Consider the following 16,672-nt stretch of genomic DNA (forward strand, 5'->3'; position numbering starts at 1 on the left):
ACATGTTTCAAAGTAATATTTAATATAGAGTCTTTACTTATATTTTAGATTTATTTTTATCAAAATTATGTATCAGACATTAATTGTTAAAATATTTCCTGTTAATACATTCCTGGATGGTTAAAAAACATTGTTGTGGTGCTTTCAGACTTTCCATCATTGTTTGACAGAATATTAGTAGTAATGTTCTCTCCCCTTCTTTTATTGCTCAGTATTTCCTCTTCATGGTGAAATCTCCACTCCATATAATAAGAGTTAACATTTACATGGTGCTCACTATGTGCTAGGGACTGTCTCAATGCTTTATATGAATTAAAAACTTAATACTCGCAATAACTTTATGAGGTACATACTTTTTTATACCCATTTTAGATTTGGGAAAGCTAAAATACAGAGAGGTTAAATGACTTGCTTAAAAGCAGACAGCTAGTAATGACAGAGCTGAAATTTGAACCCAGGTGCTCTGGATCAAGTGGCCACATTCCCCACCATCATGTTATATTGCTTTTCAAAACAAAATACAGTTTATATGGAGTCAAAACATTTCCAATTTTCATAGTCTTATACCCACTTAAGCGTAAATTTGTGAAACTGTTACTCTTTGTAGGTAACCTGTTTACTTTGATGAAACAAAGGCAAACCTAGAATAAGGGCCACCTCCATACAGATAAAAACAAATTTATATTAGCAAAATTGTCCTCTCAAGGTTTGCTTTTGTCTCTGTTTAGTCTTAATTTTTTCTTATCTTTAATGTCTATATCACTTGGCCACTTCAATCACCTAGTTAAACAAATCATGTTCTTTGGAAAATGATGTACTTTAGAAATAAAAATGTTTATCTTTGCCACCTTAATAATTATTAGATTACTTTTTTTAATGACTCCTTTACAGAACTATCTCCTTCTGTTGTCCACCCAATGCAATTCATTCATTATTAATAATCTCTCTCTCTCTCTATTGTATGTTATAATATAACAGTCCTAACACTTCTTGTTTAATTGGCTCCTAAGTAAGTTTGTGCATTTGTTGTCATTATAAATGTGTCTTTTTTCTTCCAATTTTTGACTGGATTATTGCTAATATAATACAGATTCCTGTTTCTCTTGAAAATCAGGAGGTCTGAAAACATTGGGCCATCATTTCAACATGACAATGGTGACTTGGAGGTGAGTAACCTCTTCTTCCTTCCAACAGGACATGCACCTGCCATTGTACCACATTCCGATCTCAACTCACTTCATGCATTTACATTAGTTGCCTTGTCACTATGGGCAAATGCATTTATTTAGGATTGGGTGAGTCATAGATACAGATGTTGGCATTACTTTGGTGAAACAGTATCATGTCTTCTGCTTGGTGCTGCTGTTGACTCTGTGATCTCACCAGCTCAATCTGTAAACATAAGCCCTCCTTCTTGGCCTGTGGGGATTTCTGGGTTCTTCTAGAACTACAGTCTATTTTCTGTAACCTGCCACACTGTCCTTTCAGACCAAAAACAAATGTTGTGTCCTCCTACCTAGTCATATCCTCCAATGTCTTGCCCTTCCTGCCTAGCATGATCTCATGGTTATCTGACAAATAGGTAGCCCTAGAGTGGTTGTAAATAATTTTTTTGTCATCTAAAACCTTGTTTGCATATGTGTTCTAGTTTTCTCTAAAGGTTTTCTAGTTAGAAAGAAAATTTTAAAGCCAAAATTTTAAAAAATATTTCTGGCCCTAGAATTCCTCACTTCTTCCTTACCATATTGTTGCTTACCCCGAATTTCTGCTATAGTATCTATAAGGAGACCACATAATCTGTAGGGAAAGAAAAAGGAATTTGTCCCTCACCATTGCAATTTATTATTTTTGGAATCACAGTGGACTATAAAAACTCCTAATAAATATATCTAAAGAAAGACTATATTATAATTTAAGAAACTTATATTATATACATATATGTATAAATCTATAGCTGTGATTTATAATAACATCATAAATTATACAAATAGGTTATGTTTGCATTTGAAAATGTAGGGTAGCTTGCTCATTTTCCTTCTTTCAGCATATTTCCTCAAATGTTTTATAAACATACTTTTATTTATTTATTTATTTATTTATTTATTTATTTATTTTTTTTGAGACGGAGTCTCGCTTTGTCGCCCGGGCTAGAGTGCAGTGGCCGGATCTCAGCTCACTGCAAGCTCCGCCTCCCGGGTTCACGCCATTCTCCTGCCTCAGCCTCCGGAGTAGCTGGGACTACAGGCGCCCGCCACCTCGCCCGGCTAGCTTTTTTGTATTTTTTTAGTAGAGACGGGGTTTCACCGTGTTAGCCAGGATGGTCTCGATCTCTTGACCTCGTGATCCGCCCGCCTCGGCCTCCCAAAGTACTGGGATTACAGGCTTGAGCCACCGCGCCCGGCCTATAAACATACTTTTAAAAGATACACTTCTCACTTCTCTTTTAACTAAACTGTTTATATCAGAATAATTTAGATTTACAGAAAAGTTGCAAAGATAATAAAGAGAGTTTCCATTTACTGCTCATGCATTTTCAATTTCCCCTAATCTAATAATTATCATCTAATATCATCATGGAACATTTGTCAAAACTTTGAAACCAGCACTGCTACATTACTGTCGTGGACTGAATTGTGTCCTCACAGAAGATATGTTCAGGTCCTAATCCCTTGTATCTATGAATGTGGCCTCAATTGGAAATAGGGTCTTTGCAAATGTAATCAGTTAAAATGAGGCTATACTGGATTAGAGTAAGCCCTAATCCGATGATGTGTCCTTCCAAGAGGAGGAAAATGTGGACTTACAAACCCACAGGAAGGATGCTGTGTGGTGGTGGAGGCAGAGGCTGGAGTGATGAATCTTCAAACCAAGGAATGCTTATGATTGCCAGCAACAAGCAAAAGCCAGGAAGAGGCAAGGAAGGCTCCTTCCTTAGAGCTTTTGTAGGGACATGGCCTGCTAACACCCTGATTTCATTCTTGTCATTTCCAGAACTGTAAAAAATATATATTACTATTGTTTTAAGCCACCCAGTTAGTGGTACTGTGCTATGGTAGCCCTGGAAAACAAATCCAATTACAATTTTTTTTTTTTTTTTTTTTTTGAGACGGAGTCTGGCTGTGTCGCCCAGGCTGGAGTGCAGTGGCGCGATCTGGGCTCACTGCAAGCTCCGCCCCCCGGTTTCATGCCATTCTTCCGCCTCAGCCTCTGAGTAGCTGGGACTACAGGCGCCCGCCACCACGCCCGGCTAATTTTTTGTATTTTTAGTAGAGATGGGGTTTCACCGTGTTAGCCAAGATGGTCTCGATCTCCTGACCTCGTGATCCGCCCACCTCGGCCTCCCAAAGTGCTGGGATTACAGGCTTGAGCCACCGCACCCGGCCTCCAATTACTATTAAATAAACTCCAGATTTTTAAAATGTCAGCAGGATTTTTAAAAATTAATGCCTCTTTTCTGTTTCAGGATCCAATTCAGGATATTACATTGCTTTTAGCTGTCCTGTCTTTGTAGTGTCCACTGGTCTATGCCATGTTCTCAGTCTTTTCTTATTTCTTATGACCTTGACAGTTTTGAAGAGTACTGGTCAGGTATTTTTTAGCATGTCCCTCACTTGGGGTTTGTCTCATGTTTTACTTGTGAATAGATTGGAGTAATGGGGTTTGGGAAAGAACACCACAGAGGTGAAGTGCCCTACTCATCACAAAATATCAGGGCATACATGATATATACATGTTATCACTGGGGATGTGATCACTGATCATTTGTTTGAAGTGGTATTTGCTAGATTTCTCCACTGTAAATTTATTTACCATCTTCTATACTCCATGCTTTGGAAGTAAATCACTAAGCCTAATATAGGTCTGCTGGTAATGACGTCTCTCAAGCTTTGTTTAAGGGTTTTTAAATTTCTCCTTTGGTTTTTAAATATACATTCACTATGCAGAGTATTCTTGATTGACAGGTTCTTTTCTTTCTTTTAGCACTTAGTAGATATCGTCTTCATTGTCCTCATGCATGCACAATTTTGACAAGAGGTCATCTGTAATTTTTTTTCTCTCTATATATACATAATGTGCTTTTTTTCCTCTGGCTGCATCTCTCTCTCTCTTTCTGTATCTCTCTCTCTCTCTCTCTCATGCCTGTGCAGATTTAAATATGTTATACCTAGGTAGAGTGTGTATGTTATTTTTTTATTACTTGGTGTCCTTTCAGTACATTGTACTGTGGTTTGCTGTCTGTCATTATTCTTAACCATTATTTCTTTGAGTCTTTCTTCTGCCCCATTCTGTCATCATTTTTCTCCTGGCATTCCAATTATAAGTCTGCTGCATATTGTCCTATAGCTTTTGGTTTCTCTGGTCTATTTTTTGTTCACTTTTTGTTGTAGATTTCTTCCAAAATTGTTCCAAATTATGGCTGCCTTCACATATTCGTGTTCAGTGTAATCTGCTCCCCTTGTGTGTGGGCCGGATCTAGTAGCTTGCTTCTAATGAATAGAATATGGCAAAAGTGCTGAGATCTCAATTTCAAGATTAGGTTAGAAAGTACTGTGACTCCATATTTCTCTCTCTTTCTCTCTCTCTCGCTGCAAGATTTTACACTCTTTCTGTTCTATGGGGATGTCCTCCTGGTAAGAAACTCAGGGCAGCCTCAGTCCAATTTGGCAAGAAACTGAGCCCCTCAGTACCACATTCTGCCAGCAACCATATTAGGGACTGTATTAGTCTCCTCTGGCTGTCATAACAAAATACTACAGACTGGGTGACTTAAGCTACAGAAATTTATTCTCTCACAGTTCTGGAGGCTAGAAGTCCATGTTCAAGGTGCCAGCAAATTTGGTTTCTGGTGAGGGCTCTCTTCCTGGCTTGCAGACAGCCACCTTCTCTCTGTGTCCTCACTGGCCTTTCCTCTTTGCATGTGTGAAGAGAGCTCTCTGGTGTGTCTTGTTTTGTTCTTATAAGGATAGTAATCCTGGGTTAGGACTTTACTCTTATAACTTTATGTAACACTAATTACTTCCCTAAAGGTCCTATCTTCAAATATAGTCACATTAGGGCTTCAACCTGTGGATTTTGCGGGGGACAAAATTCATTCCATAACATTCCACCCTCCACTCCCAAATTCATGTTATTCTCACATGATAAATATGTTCATCCCATTCCAACAACACATAAAGTCTTAAGCCTTTCCAGCATCAGTTCTAAAGTCTAAAGTGCAAAGTCTCATTTAAATCAGGTATGGGTGAGACTCGAGTTATGATTCATCCTGAGACAAAATTCCTTTCCAGTTATGAACCTGTGAAGCCAGACAAGTTATGTGCATCCAAAAAACAGTAGTGGGACAGGCATAAAACAGACATTCTCATTCCAAAAAAGGAGAAGTGGCAAATTCCATTAGATCTTAAGGTTCAACAATTATTATCTTTGGCTGAGTCCTCTGCCCTTCAGGCCCACTGGGGTGGCATTGTCACCACTACAGCTGTAAGTAGCAGTCTGTTAAAACTTTTTGTGGATGCTCCACTCCTCAGGTACTGGATAGAGGCAGCTGGTCTATTGAAACTGAGGAGATGGTCTCATCCTCTGAAACTGAAGACAAAACAGCCTTTCCCCTGGGCCTACAGTGGGAGTGATAGCACTGATGACCTCTGAATCACCTTCAAGGTTGTTTATCCCTTTCCTTGAAGGATAAAGCATATTCACAGCTGAATAGCTCCGTTATTTCATCCTACAGAATCTCAGAAGTCAGAAAGCCTTCTGTGATTTATTTCAACCCATCTCTATTCTCTTTGGTCCAAACTGGCAGGGTCTCTGCTGCTATAATCCCATATCTATTCATGGCTCCTGCTAAGGTGATGAAAAAAGTCATGGTTAATTTTTCTATGGAGTGATTGAGGAGCCACACCATTGATGTTCTCTCCAGAACACACGTTATCATTTTTTTGCTATATAAATAGGCCGATAATTTTCCAAATCTTCAATTTCTGGGTTGCTTTTGTTTTTGTTTCTTTGCCTAACGATGCTGTCAATGTATCTTTCCCCTCTAGCCTTTTACCAAGAGCAATTAGGAAAACCGAGGCTGTGCTTTCAACACTTTGCTCACAAATCTTCCCTTTTAAAAATCCAGAGTTGTAATTCACAAGTTCTACACTTTACAAAACACTAAGCCACAATTCAGACAAGTTATTTGCCACTTTAAAACAAAAATCATCTTTTCTGCAGTTTCTGATAACATGTTCCTCACTTCCATGGAAGACTTCATCAGAATTGCTTTTAGCATTCATATTTTTATTGACAGCCCCTTCAAGGCAATTTAGGCTTTTTCAGGCATGCACCTGAAAACTTTTCTAGCCTCTATTCACTGCCCAGTTCCAAAGGCACTTCCACATTTTTAGATTATCTGTTATAGAAGCATCCCACTTCTCAATACCAAAATCTGCATTTGTCTGCTTGGATCAACATAACAGAGTACTGTAGACTGAGTCACGTAAAAATGACAGAAATTTATTTTTTCACAGTTCTGGAGGCTAGAAGTTTATTATCAAGGTACTGGGAAATTTTGTTTCTAGTGAGGGCTCTCTTACTGGCTTTTAGACATCCACTTTTTGTCTGTGTCCTCATATGGCCTTTCTTCTGCACATATATGGAAAGAAAGAGAACAAGCTCTGGTGTCCCCTTCTTATAAGGACATCAATCCTATTGGATTAGGGCCTCACCCTTATAATCTCATGTAATCTCATTACCTCATTAAAGGCCCTATCTTGAAAGATAGTCACACTGGGGGGTTAGGGCTTTAATCTATAAATTTTGGGGTGACACAATTCAATATGTGGAATAACAGTGGCCATGGGAGCAGATCCTTCCTCAGTCAAGCTTCCAGGTGAGACCACAGCCCCAATTTACAATGTGATTATAGCCTTGCGTGAGATCTTGAAGCAGAATATCCAGATATTTCCCCAAAGAGATAGTTATCACATCCCTTATGCCTTTTTATCATAAAGGCAAGAAAGGGACTCATTTAGATTAGAATCTGCTACCAAATATTTGGAGTGAGAGAACTTGGGAGTCTAGAAATGGGAGAAGCGCAAAACAGTAGCAAAGATATTGTGGAGGCATATGTTCTATCAAAGAATAGCAATAATCAGGTTTTCATTGTTTTCTGTTTTCAGTTCCCACTTCTGTGAGATCATTTTACCAGCAGTTAGTTTGCTGTGGATTCTGTTAGCATGAAAGAGTTTCCGGTCATACTTTATTTTAAAAATTTCAGGCAATTTTTCTCAGCATGGTTGAGAAATAATATAGTAGAACAAGTTTCAGCATCCTCTTTTTGTGTCTTCCATTCTTCCATCATGTGACCTATCCTAGTTAGTAAATTACATTTTCCCAAAGACATTTCATCTCAAGCTTTCCCAGAAAATATTCTCCCTGTTTTCTTTCTGATTTCTTCTGACTTTGGGCATCTACCTCAGTTCTGAGAAGTAAGAAAGTAACTACATTTTGAGAAAGGCACTTTATCATTTCAGAGGCACATCTTGCTAATATCTAGCAAGCTCCGATGTTTAATTGACTTCAAAATACACGGCATTAATTGCAGCATTTTATTAGGCCTCTGTTATATAAAGGTTTGTCCATATCCTTTGCCCACTTTTTGATGGGGTTGTTTTTTTCTTGTAAATTTGATTGAGTTCTTTGTAGGTTCTGGATATTAGCCCTTTGTCAGATAAGTAGATTGCAAAAATTTTCTCCCATTCTGTAGGTTGCCTATTCACTCTGGAGGTAGTTTCTTTTGCTGTGCAGAAGCTCTTTAGTTTAATTAGATCCCATTTGTCAATTTTGGCTTTTGTTGCCATTGCTTTTGGTGTTTTAGACATGAAGTCCTTGCCCATGCCTATGTCCTGAATGATATTACCTAAGTTTTCTTCTAGGGTTTTTATGGTTTTAGGTCTAACATTTAAGCCTCTAATCCATCTTGAATTAATTTTCATATAAGGAGTAAGGAAAGGATCCAGTTTCAGCTTTCTACTTATGGCTAGCCAGTTTTCCCAGCACCATTTATTAAATAGGGAATCCTTTCCCCATTTCTTGTTTTTGCCAGGTTTGTCAAATATCAGATTTTTGTAGATGTGTGGTATTATTTCTTTTTTTTTTTTTTTTTTTTTTTTTTTTGAGACGGTGTCTGGCTCTGTCTCCCAGGCTGGAGTGCAGTGGCCGGATATCAGCTCACTGCAAGCTCCGCCTCCCGGGTTTACGCCATTCTCCTGCCTCAGCCCCCGGAGTAGCTGGGACTACAGGCGCCCGCCACCTCACCCGGCTAGTTTTTTGTATTTTTTAAGTAGAGACGGGGTTTCACCGTGTTAGCCAGGATGGTCTCGATCTCCTGACCTCGTGATCCACCCGTCTCGGCCTCCCAAAGTGCTGGGATTACAGGCTTGAGCCACCGCGCCCGGCCTATGTGTGGTATTATTTCTGAGGCCTCTGTTCTGTTCCATTGGTCTATATCTCTGTTTTGGTACCAGTACCATGCTGTTTTGGTTACTGTAGCCTTGTAGTGTAGTTTGAAGTCAGGTAGTGTGATGCCTCCAGCTTTGTTCTTTTGGCTTAGGATTGTCTTGGCAATGCGGGGTCTTTTTTGGTTCCATATGAACTTCAAAGCAGTTTTTTCCAATTCTCTGAAGAAAGTCATTGGTAGCTTAATGGGGATGGCATTGAATCTATAAATTACCTTGGGCAGTATGGCCATTTTCACAATATTGATTCTTCCAATCCATGAGCATGGTATGTTCTTCCTTTTGTTTGTGTCCTCTTTTATTTCACTGAGCAGTGGTTTGTAGTTCTCCTTGAAGAGGTCCTTTACATCCCTTGCAGAAAACCAAATATCGCATGTTCTCACTCATAGGTGGGAATTGAGCAGTGAGATCACTTGGACACAGGAAGGGGAATATCACACACTGGGTCCTATTGTGGGGCGGTGGGGAGGGATAGCATTAGGAGATATACCTAATGTAAATGATGAGTTAATGGGTGCAGCACACCAACATGGCACATGTATACATATGTAACAAACCTGCACGTTGTGCACATGTGCCCTAGAACTTAAAGTATTAAAAAAAAAAAGGTTTGTCATGTATCTAAGTTGAAAAGGGACAAGAATAAACAAAGTTCTTGAATTCATCGATGGAGATTTATAAGGACTTATTTATCTAAAGTATTTAGATATTGTATATCTCATTTTAATTTCTGTATATATTAGCTTCTTTTTCACTAATAGGCCTACTCGACATCGAAGTATGGTACAAAAAATCCTGGCAAACCCTCTGATGGGCTCACTTGGGTCATTGACTTTTCCTTGAACTTGTCACTGTAATCGGGGAGACATGGGCCTGTGAAAAGATGTAATCTACCATTCTTAACATATCAAGGAATGGAAAAAGCAATTTTCCCAAAGAAGCAGGGCAGGACATACAGGCCCATCCAAACACAGAACAATCGCTATGAGCTCAGAAGCCACTCATGGTTTTCTGCCTAATGGTTGAAATCATTTAAATGAATATTTTCCAAACTCATTTGATGACCTAGCTTTATTTTCTTTTACATAATCATTAACAATAAAAAACCACTTTTAAAGGACTCCATTTTTGTTAAACATTTTTATAGACATGAACTTTTTCAAATATGTTTATCTGTGCTCATGTTTCATCAGCAAAACTTTCATAGACTAGCCAGATTTCTGCAATGTAACCTCTTGTGATCCTTTCAGCATAACTGGTTGAAATATGTATGCTAAAGCAAACAAATTTGATGATATATTTTATCTTTTAAATATCTATAAAACTATGCTTACAAGATCATATTTGTAGAGCAAAAAGTTTTAAATGTGAAACATGAGTCTTTTTTAAAATTTAGAGTGGAAATTTACAGTTCTCTTTATTCTGTGAGACTTTCCAGGCATATTATTTAACTTCCTTTGTTTTCCATATCCTAACGTACTAAGGAAGTGGCAAAGAAAAAACAACCTCAGCTTTAAAATGACTTCCCCTTTGGAGAACTATGAACTCAATTTTACAGTATTGTCATTTCCAAATAGCAGATCTGTTTTCACCTCATGAGTATACTTCTGAGATTATATATAACAAGACCCAGGAGTTAAATCAGGACTCAGGAAGAGATAGTCCCATAATGATGCTGCCTCAAAACTCTTGGCATATTGGTAAGGGTTTACTTATATTTTGCTCTGCCATTTGGGAGATGGTGGGTATAGTAAGAATACGTGTAACAACAGACAGATATAAATATTATGTAGTAAGGTAAAAAGAAAACAGGACAGGAGAAATGTAAAAAAATTGGAAGTTTTGTGGAACTTAGAGTAGCAGCAATATTGGAGGCAAAATTGAAATCCAAGAAAGGAGGAAATCATTAATAAAGTAAACAGAAAATGTATTCCGAAGACTGGAGATTAGAAGTCACACAAGGATATAAAGTTGTGGAAATGGAAAGAAGGGATAAATTAGAAACTTATTGTTCTCAAGTACCAGGTACTACAGTAAATGCTTTAGGTCATTTCAATTTAATTCACGCATGTAACCTATTTTACAGATATTATTGTCTCCACTGGTAGATGGAACATGAAGACTTATAAGGACTAACTGATTTATGTAAGGTCATATAGTAGAATCTAAAGTATAATTTAAATTCAGGACCAGCTAAGTCTGAGCCCTTGATCTTTCTGCTATAAATTTTAATAAAACAAATAAATAAAAAGACATTATGATAAAAAACAAAGAATAAGTCTTTGATGGACCCTAAAGAGTAAGGACTCAGAAAGGAATATATGGCTAAGAAGTATTTCAGAGCACATCTGAAATTAGTAGTATCCTTTCAACTTGCACTTCATAGACATTTAGTGGAAATAAAGAATCACAAAGGGAGGTTTTTGCTGTATTCGGGACTTATAACTCCTAAATAGGATTGAGGCTTTTGAAAATGCAGTGCTCCTTCTGTTGGCACTGTGTCTCTGTGCCATTCCTCAGTGCAATTACTACAAACAACTTAATATTTTGTAACTATTTTGCTTGTGACTAAAGACCAGCATATTTCTAGAAAACCAGCAGAAATTCTGATATTTTTCAAAGCCTTCTTTTTGAAAAAGGCTTTCTACAGTTTGAGAAGCTTGGCTGCCTTCTATCTGGCAAGACTCATCTTAATGAATTACAGTTTTCATAATTCATGTGTGTTACTTAAAAGATAATATTATTTAACTTTCAACATGCTGTCTGCCATGCATCTAATTAGAAAAGGAATGGGAAAGATGAAGGTCTTGAATTGGTGAGATGGTATTAGATATATAGAGGGTCACAAGTTCTGGCAATTATACTTTAATAGTTCCGCTTCTCAAGACTTTCCTAGTGCACTGTTTGTTCACGTTCATCAGATCTTGATTGTGTTGGTGTCAGAGCTTACTATCCTTTTCTTCTTTATAGTTCATCTTTAGCTCTAACCATTCTTACAAATGGGCACTCAGAGTTTCCTGGAAGGATTTAGGCAGATGAAATGACCTCCTAGGATAATCATACACATGAGGTTTGATGGAACTAAATATTCTTATCATTAGGAGCAAAAGAAATAAGAGAAAAAAGAAGACCAACTTAATAAGTGTTTTGGACAAGATGGAAAAGAAGGAAATTGGGACGCTAATTGCCCATTCCACACTTATTTCTTCCTGTTTGGTTCTATAGGGAGGATTTTCTCTTTATTTGGGTACATTTTCCAAGAATGATGGATGTGACTGCTGATAGTTGTAATAATAATGTCTCCTCTATGGTTATTGCTGACTGTTGCCAAACTCACTTGGGATTGCTTCTTCTTAGAGAAGTGCCCAAGATCCATTTTAGTTTCAAAGCATCATTTGAGAAACTAAAGATGTCCACCAAAGCAGCTCGCGCCTTCTGTCTCTGCTTTTGCATGGCCCAAGCAGCATGGGCCTTTCCACGTTGGGTACTGTTCCTTCTGTCCTCTTAGGGTTGTTGTTTTTTGTTGTCTGGGATTATACATGCTCAGTTTAACTCTGACTTCATCTTTTCCGTAAGATACTAATGAAAATACTATTTAAGATAGTTCTGTAGCAGTTACAGCTGTTACATACTCCTCAAGTAAACAGGATGATAAATATTATTTTTAAGTATTTCTTATATATTTATTTATCCCTATGAATTAATCATCCCATCTTCCTTTAAAATAATCTTTCTATAATGTAAATTTTATTTATTACACCCTGATTAAATTCTTTAAAGTCTCCAAATAACTCTCAGAATAAATTCTCAACTCCTTCGCTTGTGTATTGCTCCTGCCTATCTCAATTCATTCTTTCTGCACATGTGTAGCATAAACTTGATTAGATGCAGAACTGAGCATGATTGAAAAGACAGGGAGAAGTGAGGAAGTGGCAAGATTCTGTAGGAATAATAACATAGTGACCCTGAAGAAAAGTGGATAGCTTTGGTAAATAATCATGAGCTCAATCAGCAGTTATTATAGTGACCTCCAAATGTTGATTTGCTTGTATATTCCAGTCACAAGCCACTGAGTGGAATGCAGGCAAGAACTCTTATTCATTCCTCTGTTCCCATAATGAAGCACAAGATCTGGTACATATGTCATACTCAAAAAAGGAGCAAATGAATAAACAAAGTAGGGTGATAACGTTAGGAGGAAAAACACATTAGTAAAACTGAGGAGAGGGTCAAAGGGTTGAGAAGTAAAAATAACTCAATAACCCAAAATGCTAATCAATTACCCCAAACAGCCACAAAATATATTTGGACATAGAATACAATTTTTCAATGAATCACGTACTAAAATATCTGCCCTGTTACAAACCATCTGGTGTCTTTCCATCACAAACAGGAGCTAATCCTGTGGCTTTTCCTGGGAAAAGGACTTTCTTTTGTGGTATCCTTGACAGGTGGAAGAATAATTCATCTTACTCCTTCTATTTTATTTTGGATTTAAGTCATTGAGGTCATCTGACATTTCTTAGAAATACATGAAATTCTACCCTGCTATATTTTGTTTCTCCAGATTTTGGAAGATGCTGCTGTCATCAGAACCTTTTCTCTGCTATGGTAACTTGCATCCTGCTCCTGAATTCCTGCTTTCTCATCAGCAGTTTTAGTGAGTTCTGATGGATGATGACTTTTGGGCTTACAATCCTCTATCCTACCTTATCCCTACTCACTACCCTAAATGCATATTTTGAGGGAAATAGAACATGGAAAAATAATGTTGGACCTTCAATAGCTATATCCGGTAAATAAAGGTGTCTAAATTATTTTTATGCATTTCATATTAAATTTTTTGTTGACATTTTTCTCCTTCAGATAAAGATAATTTCCAAGTTCGGCCGGGCACAGTGGCTCAGGCCTGTAATCTCAGCACTTTGGGAGGCCAAGGCGGGGAGATCACCTGAGGTCAGGAGTTCAAGACCAGCCTGGCCAACATAGTGAAACCACGTCTCTATTAAAAATACAAAAATTAGCTGGGTGTGGTGGTTGCGCCTATAACCCCAGCTACCTGGGGGGCTGAGGCAGGAGAATTGCTTGAACCCAGGAGGCGGAGGTTACAGTGAGCCTAGATCATGCCACTACACTCTAGCCTGGGCGACAGAGCAAGACTCCATCTCAAAAAAAAAAAAAAAAAGAAAAAAGATAAAGATAGTTTCCAAATGTAAAATGTCTCATTGAAAAAACATGGATATTGTATTTTTGCAAATAGAAAAATAGGTTAATAAAAACTTACAAATTACAGAAATCAAAGAATTAAACAAAATTAAAAACATATATGTGTTATACACCATGGAATACTATGCAGCCATAAAAAAGGATGAATTCATGTCCTTTGTAGGGACATGGATGAAGCTGGAAACCATCATTCTGAGCAAACTATCTCAAGGACAGAAAACCAAGCACTGCATGTTCTCACTCATAAGGTGGGAACTAAACAGTGAGAACACTTGGACACAGGGTGGAGAACATCACACACTGGGGCTTGTCACAGGGTGGGAGGATGGGGGAGGGATAGCATTAGGAGAAATACCTAATGTAAATAATGAGTTAATGGGTGCAGCACACCAACACGGCACATGTATACATATGTAACAAACCTGCACATCGTGCACATGTACCCTAGAACTTAAAGTATAATAAAAATATATATATATATGTGTTAATATATTAAAGCCAGAGAAAAGCACTGTTGTTAAAAATACCAATTTGTGGCATTTTTTATAGTTTTATATAAAATGTTTTAAGAAACATTTGCATTATATTTTATCTATTGATTATTACCTGTATAGTTCTTTAACATTTTTATTTTATCACATATCACTTATGATACCTTGTTTTATTGGCTGTGTAGTTTTCCATCATTTGGATATACCCAAATAGATTTTAATAAGACTTTATGAGTGATTATTGAAGTTATTTAATTGCTTGGTATTTCAATAATTTTTCAAATATATTACATTTCATAGATCTGACACAGAAATTGTTATTTTTAAGGTTTTTCATTACTTTCTATATTTTTCATTAGTGCCAAATTTGTAGTTTAAATAAAATTTTATTGTTGTTAAAGTAGATTTTTTTTTTAAAGAGACAGAGCTTCACTCTGTCACCCAGGCTGGAGTGCAGCTACAGATGTGTGCCACTTTACTCAGCTAATTAAAAAATTTTTTTGTATAGATAGAGCCTTACTATGTTGTCCAGGCTGATCTGGAACTCCTGGCCTCAAGCAATCCTCCCACCTCTGCCTTTCTAAGTGCTGAAATTACAGACATGAGTCATGGCATCTGGGCTAAATTAACATTTTAAATGCTGTTGAGATTTAATCATGGTATTCAAATGATTATTTTAATTGAATGCTTACTTTATTTGTGCAATTTTCTTATTTCTGTTTAATCTTAGATACTGTTACTATATCTTTGTATACTCCAAAATAGTATTGGTTCTTGCCCAGTTACAAATATTTTTGATTAATGTATTTGTTTTTGTTTTTGTTTTTTGAGATGGAGTCTCGCTCAGTCGCCCAGGCTGGAGTGCAGAGGCGTGATCTCCGCTCACTGCAAGCTCCACCTCCCGGGTTCACGCCATTCTCCTGCCTCAGCCTCCTGAGTAGCTGGGACTACAGGCGCCCGCTACCACGCCCGGCTAATTTTTTGCATTTTTAGTGGAGACGGAGTTTCACCGTGTTAGCCAGGATGGTCTCAATCTCCTGACCTCGTGATCCGCCCGCCTCGGCCTCCCAAAGTGCTGAGATTACAGGCGTGAGCCACCGCACCTGGCCAATGTATTTGCTTTTAAAATGCTTTACATTTCTTGCTGTTTAATATTGTATTTTATTAGACAAAAATGGCCATTTTACAACACATATACAAATCATTAAGCTAATGTAATGTCACACATAAATCCATTCCTCAAACAGGTAACTGGATTTTTATCAACCACTTTTTTCTAAGTATGTTTTCTTCTTCTCTCCCACCTACCTTCCAACCCCACCAGAGATAATGTCTATCATGAATTGTGCATTTCTCACTACCTTACTTTTTAATAATAAAATACTTTCTAATAATATGATAGATAACAGATGCAGAAATAATGTATTGTTTAGTTTTGCTTATTTTAAGCTTTATAATATATCAAACTGCATTTAGTGTTCTGGGACTTGCTTTTATCTTTCAATATTATATTTCTAAGCTTCATCTCTATTGTTACAATGGCTATAATTAATTCAGTTTTCATTAAGCAAAATATATTATCTTGTATAAATGAATATTCCCAATGAATTCATCTATTATCCTGTCAATAGTTATTTGGATTTTTCATTACTATGGTCAAATATACTGCTATAAATATGTCTGCTGCAGATTTGTGGGCGTTTACTAGGGTCTATAGGTAGAAGTAGAATTACCAGGTTCTGGGATGTGCATGTTTTCAACTTTACCAAATAGGATGAATTCTGCCAACAATGTATATGTATTTTCAGTGACCCATATCCTCACTAATATTTTAAATATTCAGAGTTCTAAAGTTTTGCCAATCAAGAGAGTGTAAAGCTATATCTTTTCATCTTATCTTTCAATTTCCTTAAGACTAACAAGTTTAGGCATTTCTCCATGTATTTAATGGTCATGCCTTTTGTTTTCTTCTGTGAAATATCTGTTCAAGTCATTTGCCCATTTTGCTTATTTTTCTAAATATATACATTTAAAAAATATAATCTATAGACTTTTCCATAGTCATAATATGTGTTGCTAATATATTCTTCACATTTGTGACTTTTCACTTTTTATATGGTGTATTTTGAAGAATAGAAGTTCTCAATTTATCAAGTTTTCCTCAATAATTTTTATCACATCTTGGTAGAAATTTGGTATGTCTAAAAATTCAGTAGAAATCCTAATGTACACATTGAAAAAATACCTTAATCAATATATTAAAAAAAAGAAATGGCAAATATCAGTCATATTAGAATATATATCTCTGTGTATGTGTGTGTGCGTGTGTACCTACTACATTTTTAAGAGCTTTCATTAGACTTATATGATATGGGCACAGGCATTAGAATGCCCCTCACACACATTTCAACTAAAAAAAAAAATGTACATATAGAAAGAAATAGGAAACAA

At 36.9% G+C, this 16,672-nt stretch overlaps 1 protein-coding gene across 4 annotated transcripts in view; it reads left to right on the forward strand.

The window, feature by feature from the left end:
- The first annotated feature begins 1,090 nt into the window (after window positions 1-1,090).
- CD163L1 (CD163 molecule like 1) overlaps window positions 1,091-16,672 on the forward strand; it is a 95,233-nt gene continuing 79,651 nt past the window's right edge. Inside the window, exons 1-2 of one of the 4 annotated variants that reach the window (XM_033222948.1) lie at window positions 1,091-1,166; window positions 13,072-13,164. In XM_033222948.1, the coding sequence (XP_033078839.1) occupies window positions 13,113-13,164 (52 nt within the window). In that variant the 5' untranslated portion in view covers window positions 1,091-1,166; window positions 13,072-13,112. Of the gene's footprint in view, window positions 1,167-10,071; window positions 10,205-13,071; window positions 13,165-16,672 lie in introns of those variants that run through there. The other 3 variants (XM_033222949.1, XM_033222947.1, XM_033222950.1) reach the window with 3 other exon arrangements.

Source organism: Trachypithecus francoisi, unplaced genomic scaffold (genome assembly GCF_009764315.1).
Source record: "Trachypithecus francoisi isolate TF-2019V2 unplaced genomic scaffold, Tfra_2.0 Lachesis_group11, whole genome shotgun sequence".
In the NCBI taxonomy this organism is placed as follows: domain Eukaryota; kingdom Metazoa; phylum Chordata; class Mammalia; order Primates; family Cercopithecidae; genus Trachypithecus; species Trachypithecus francoisi.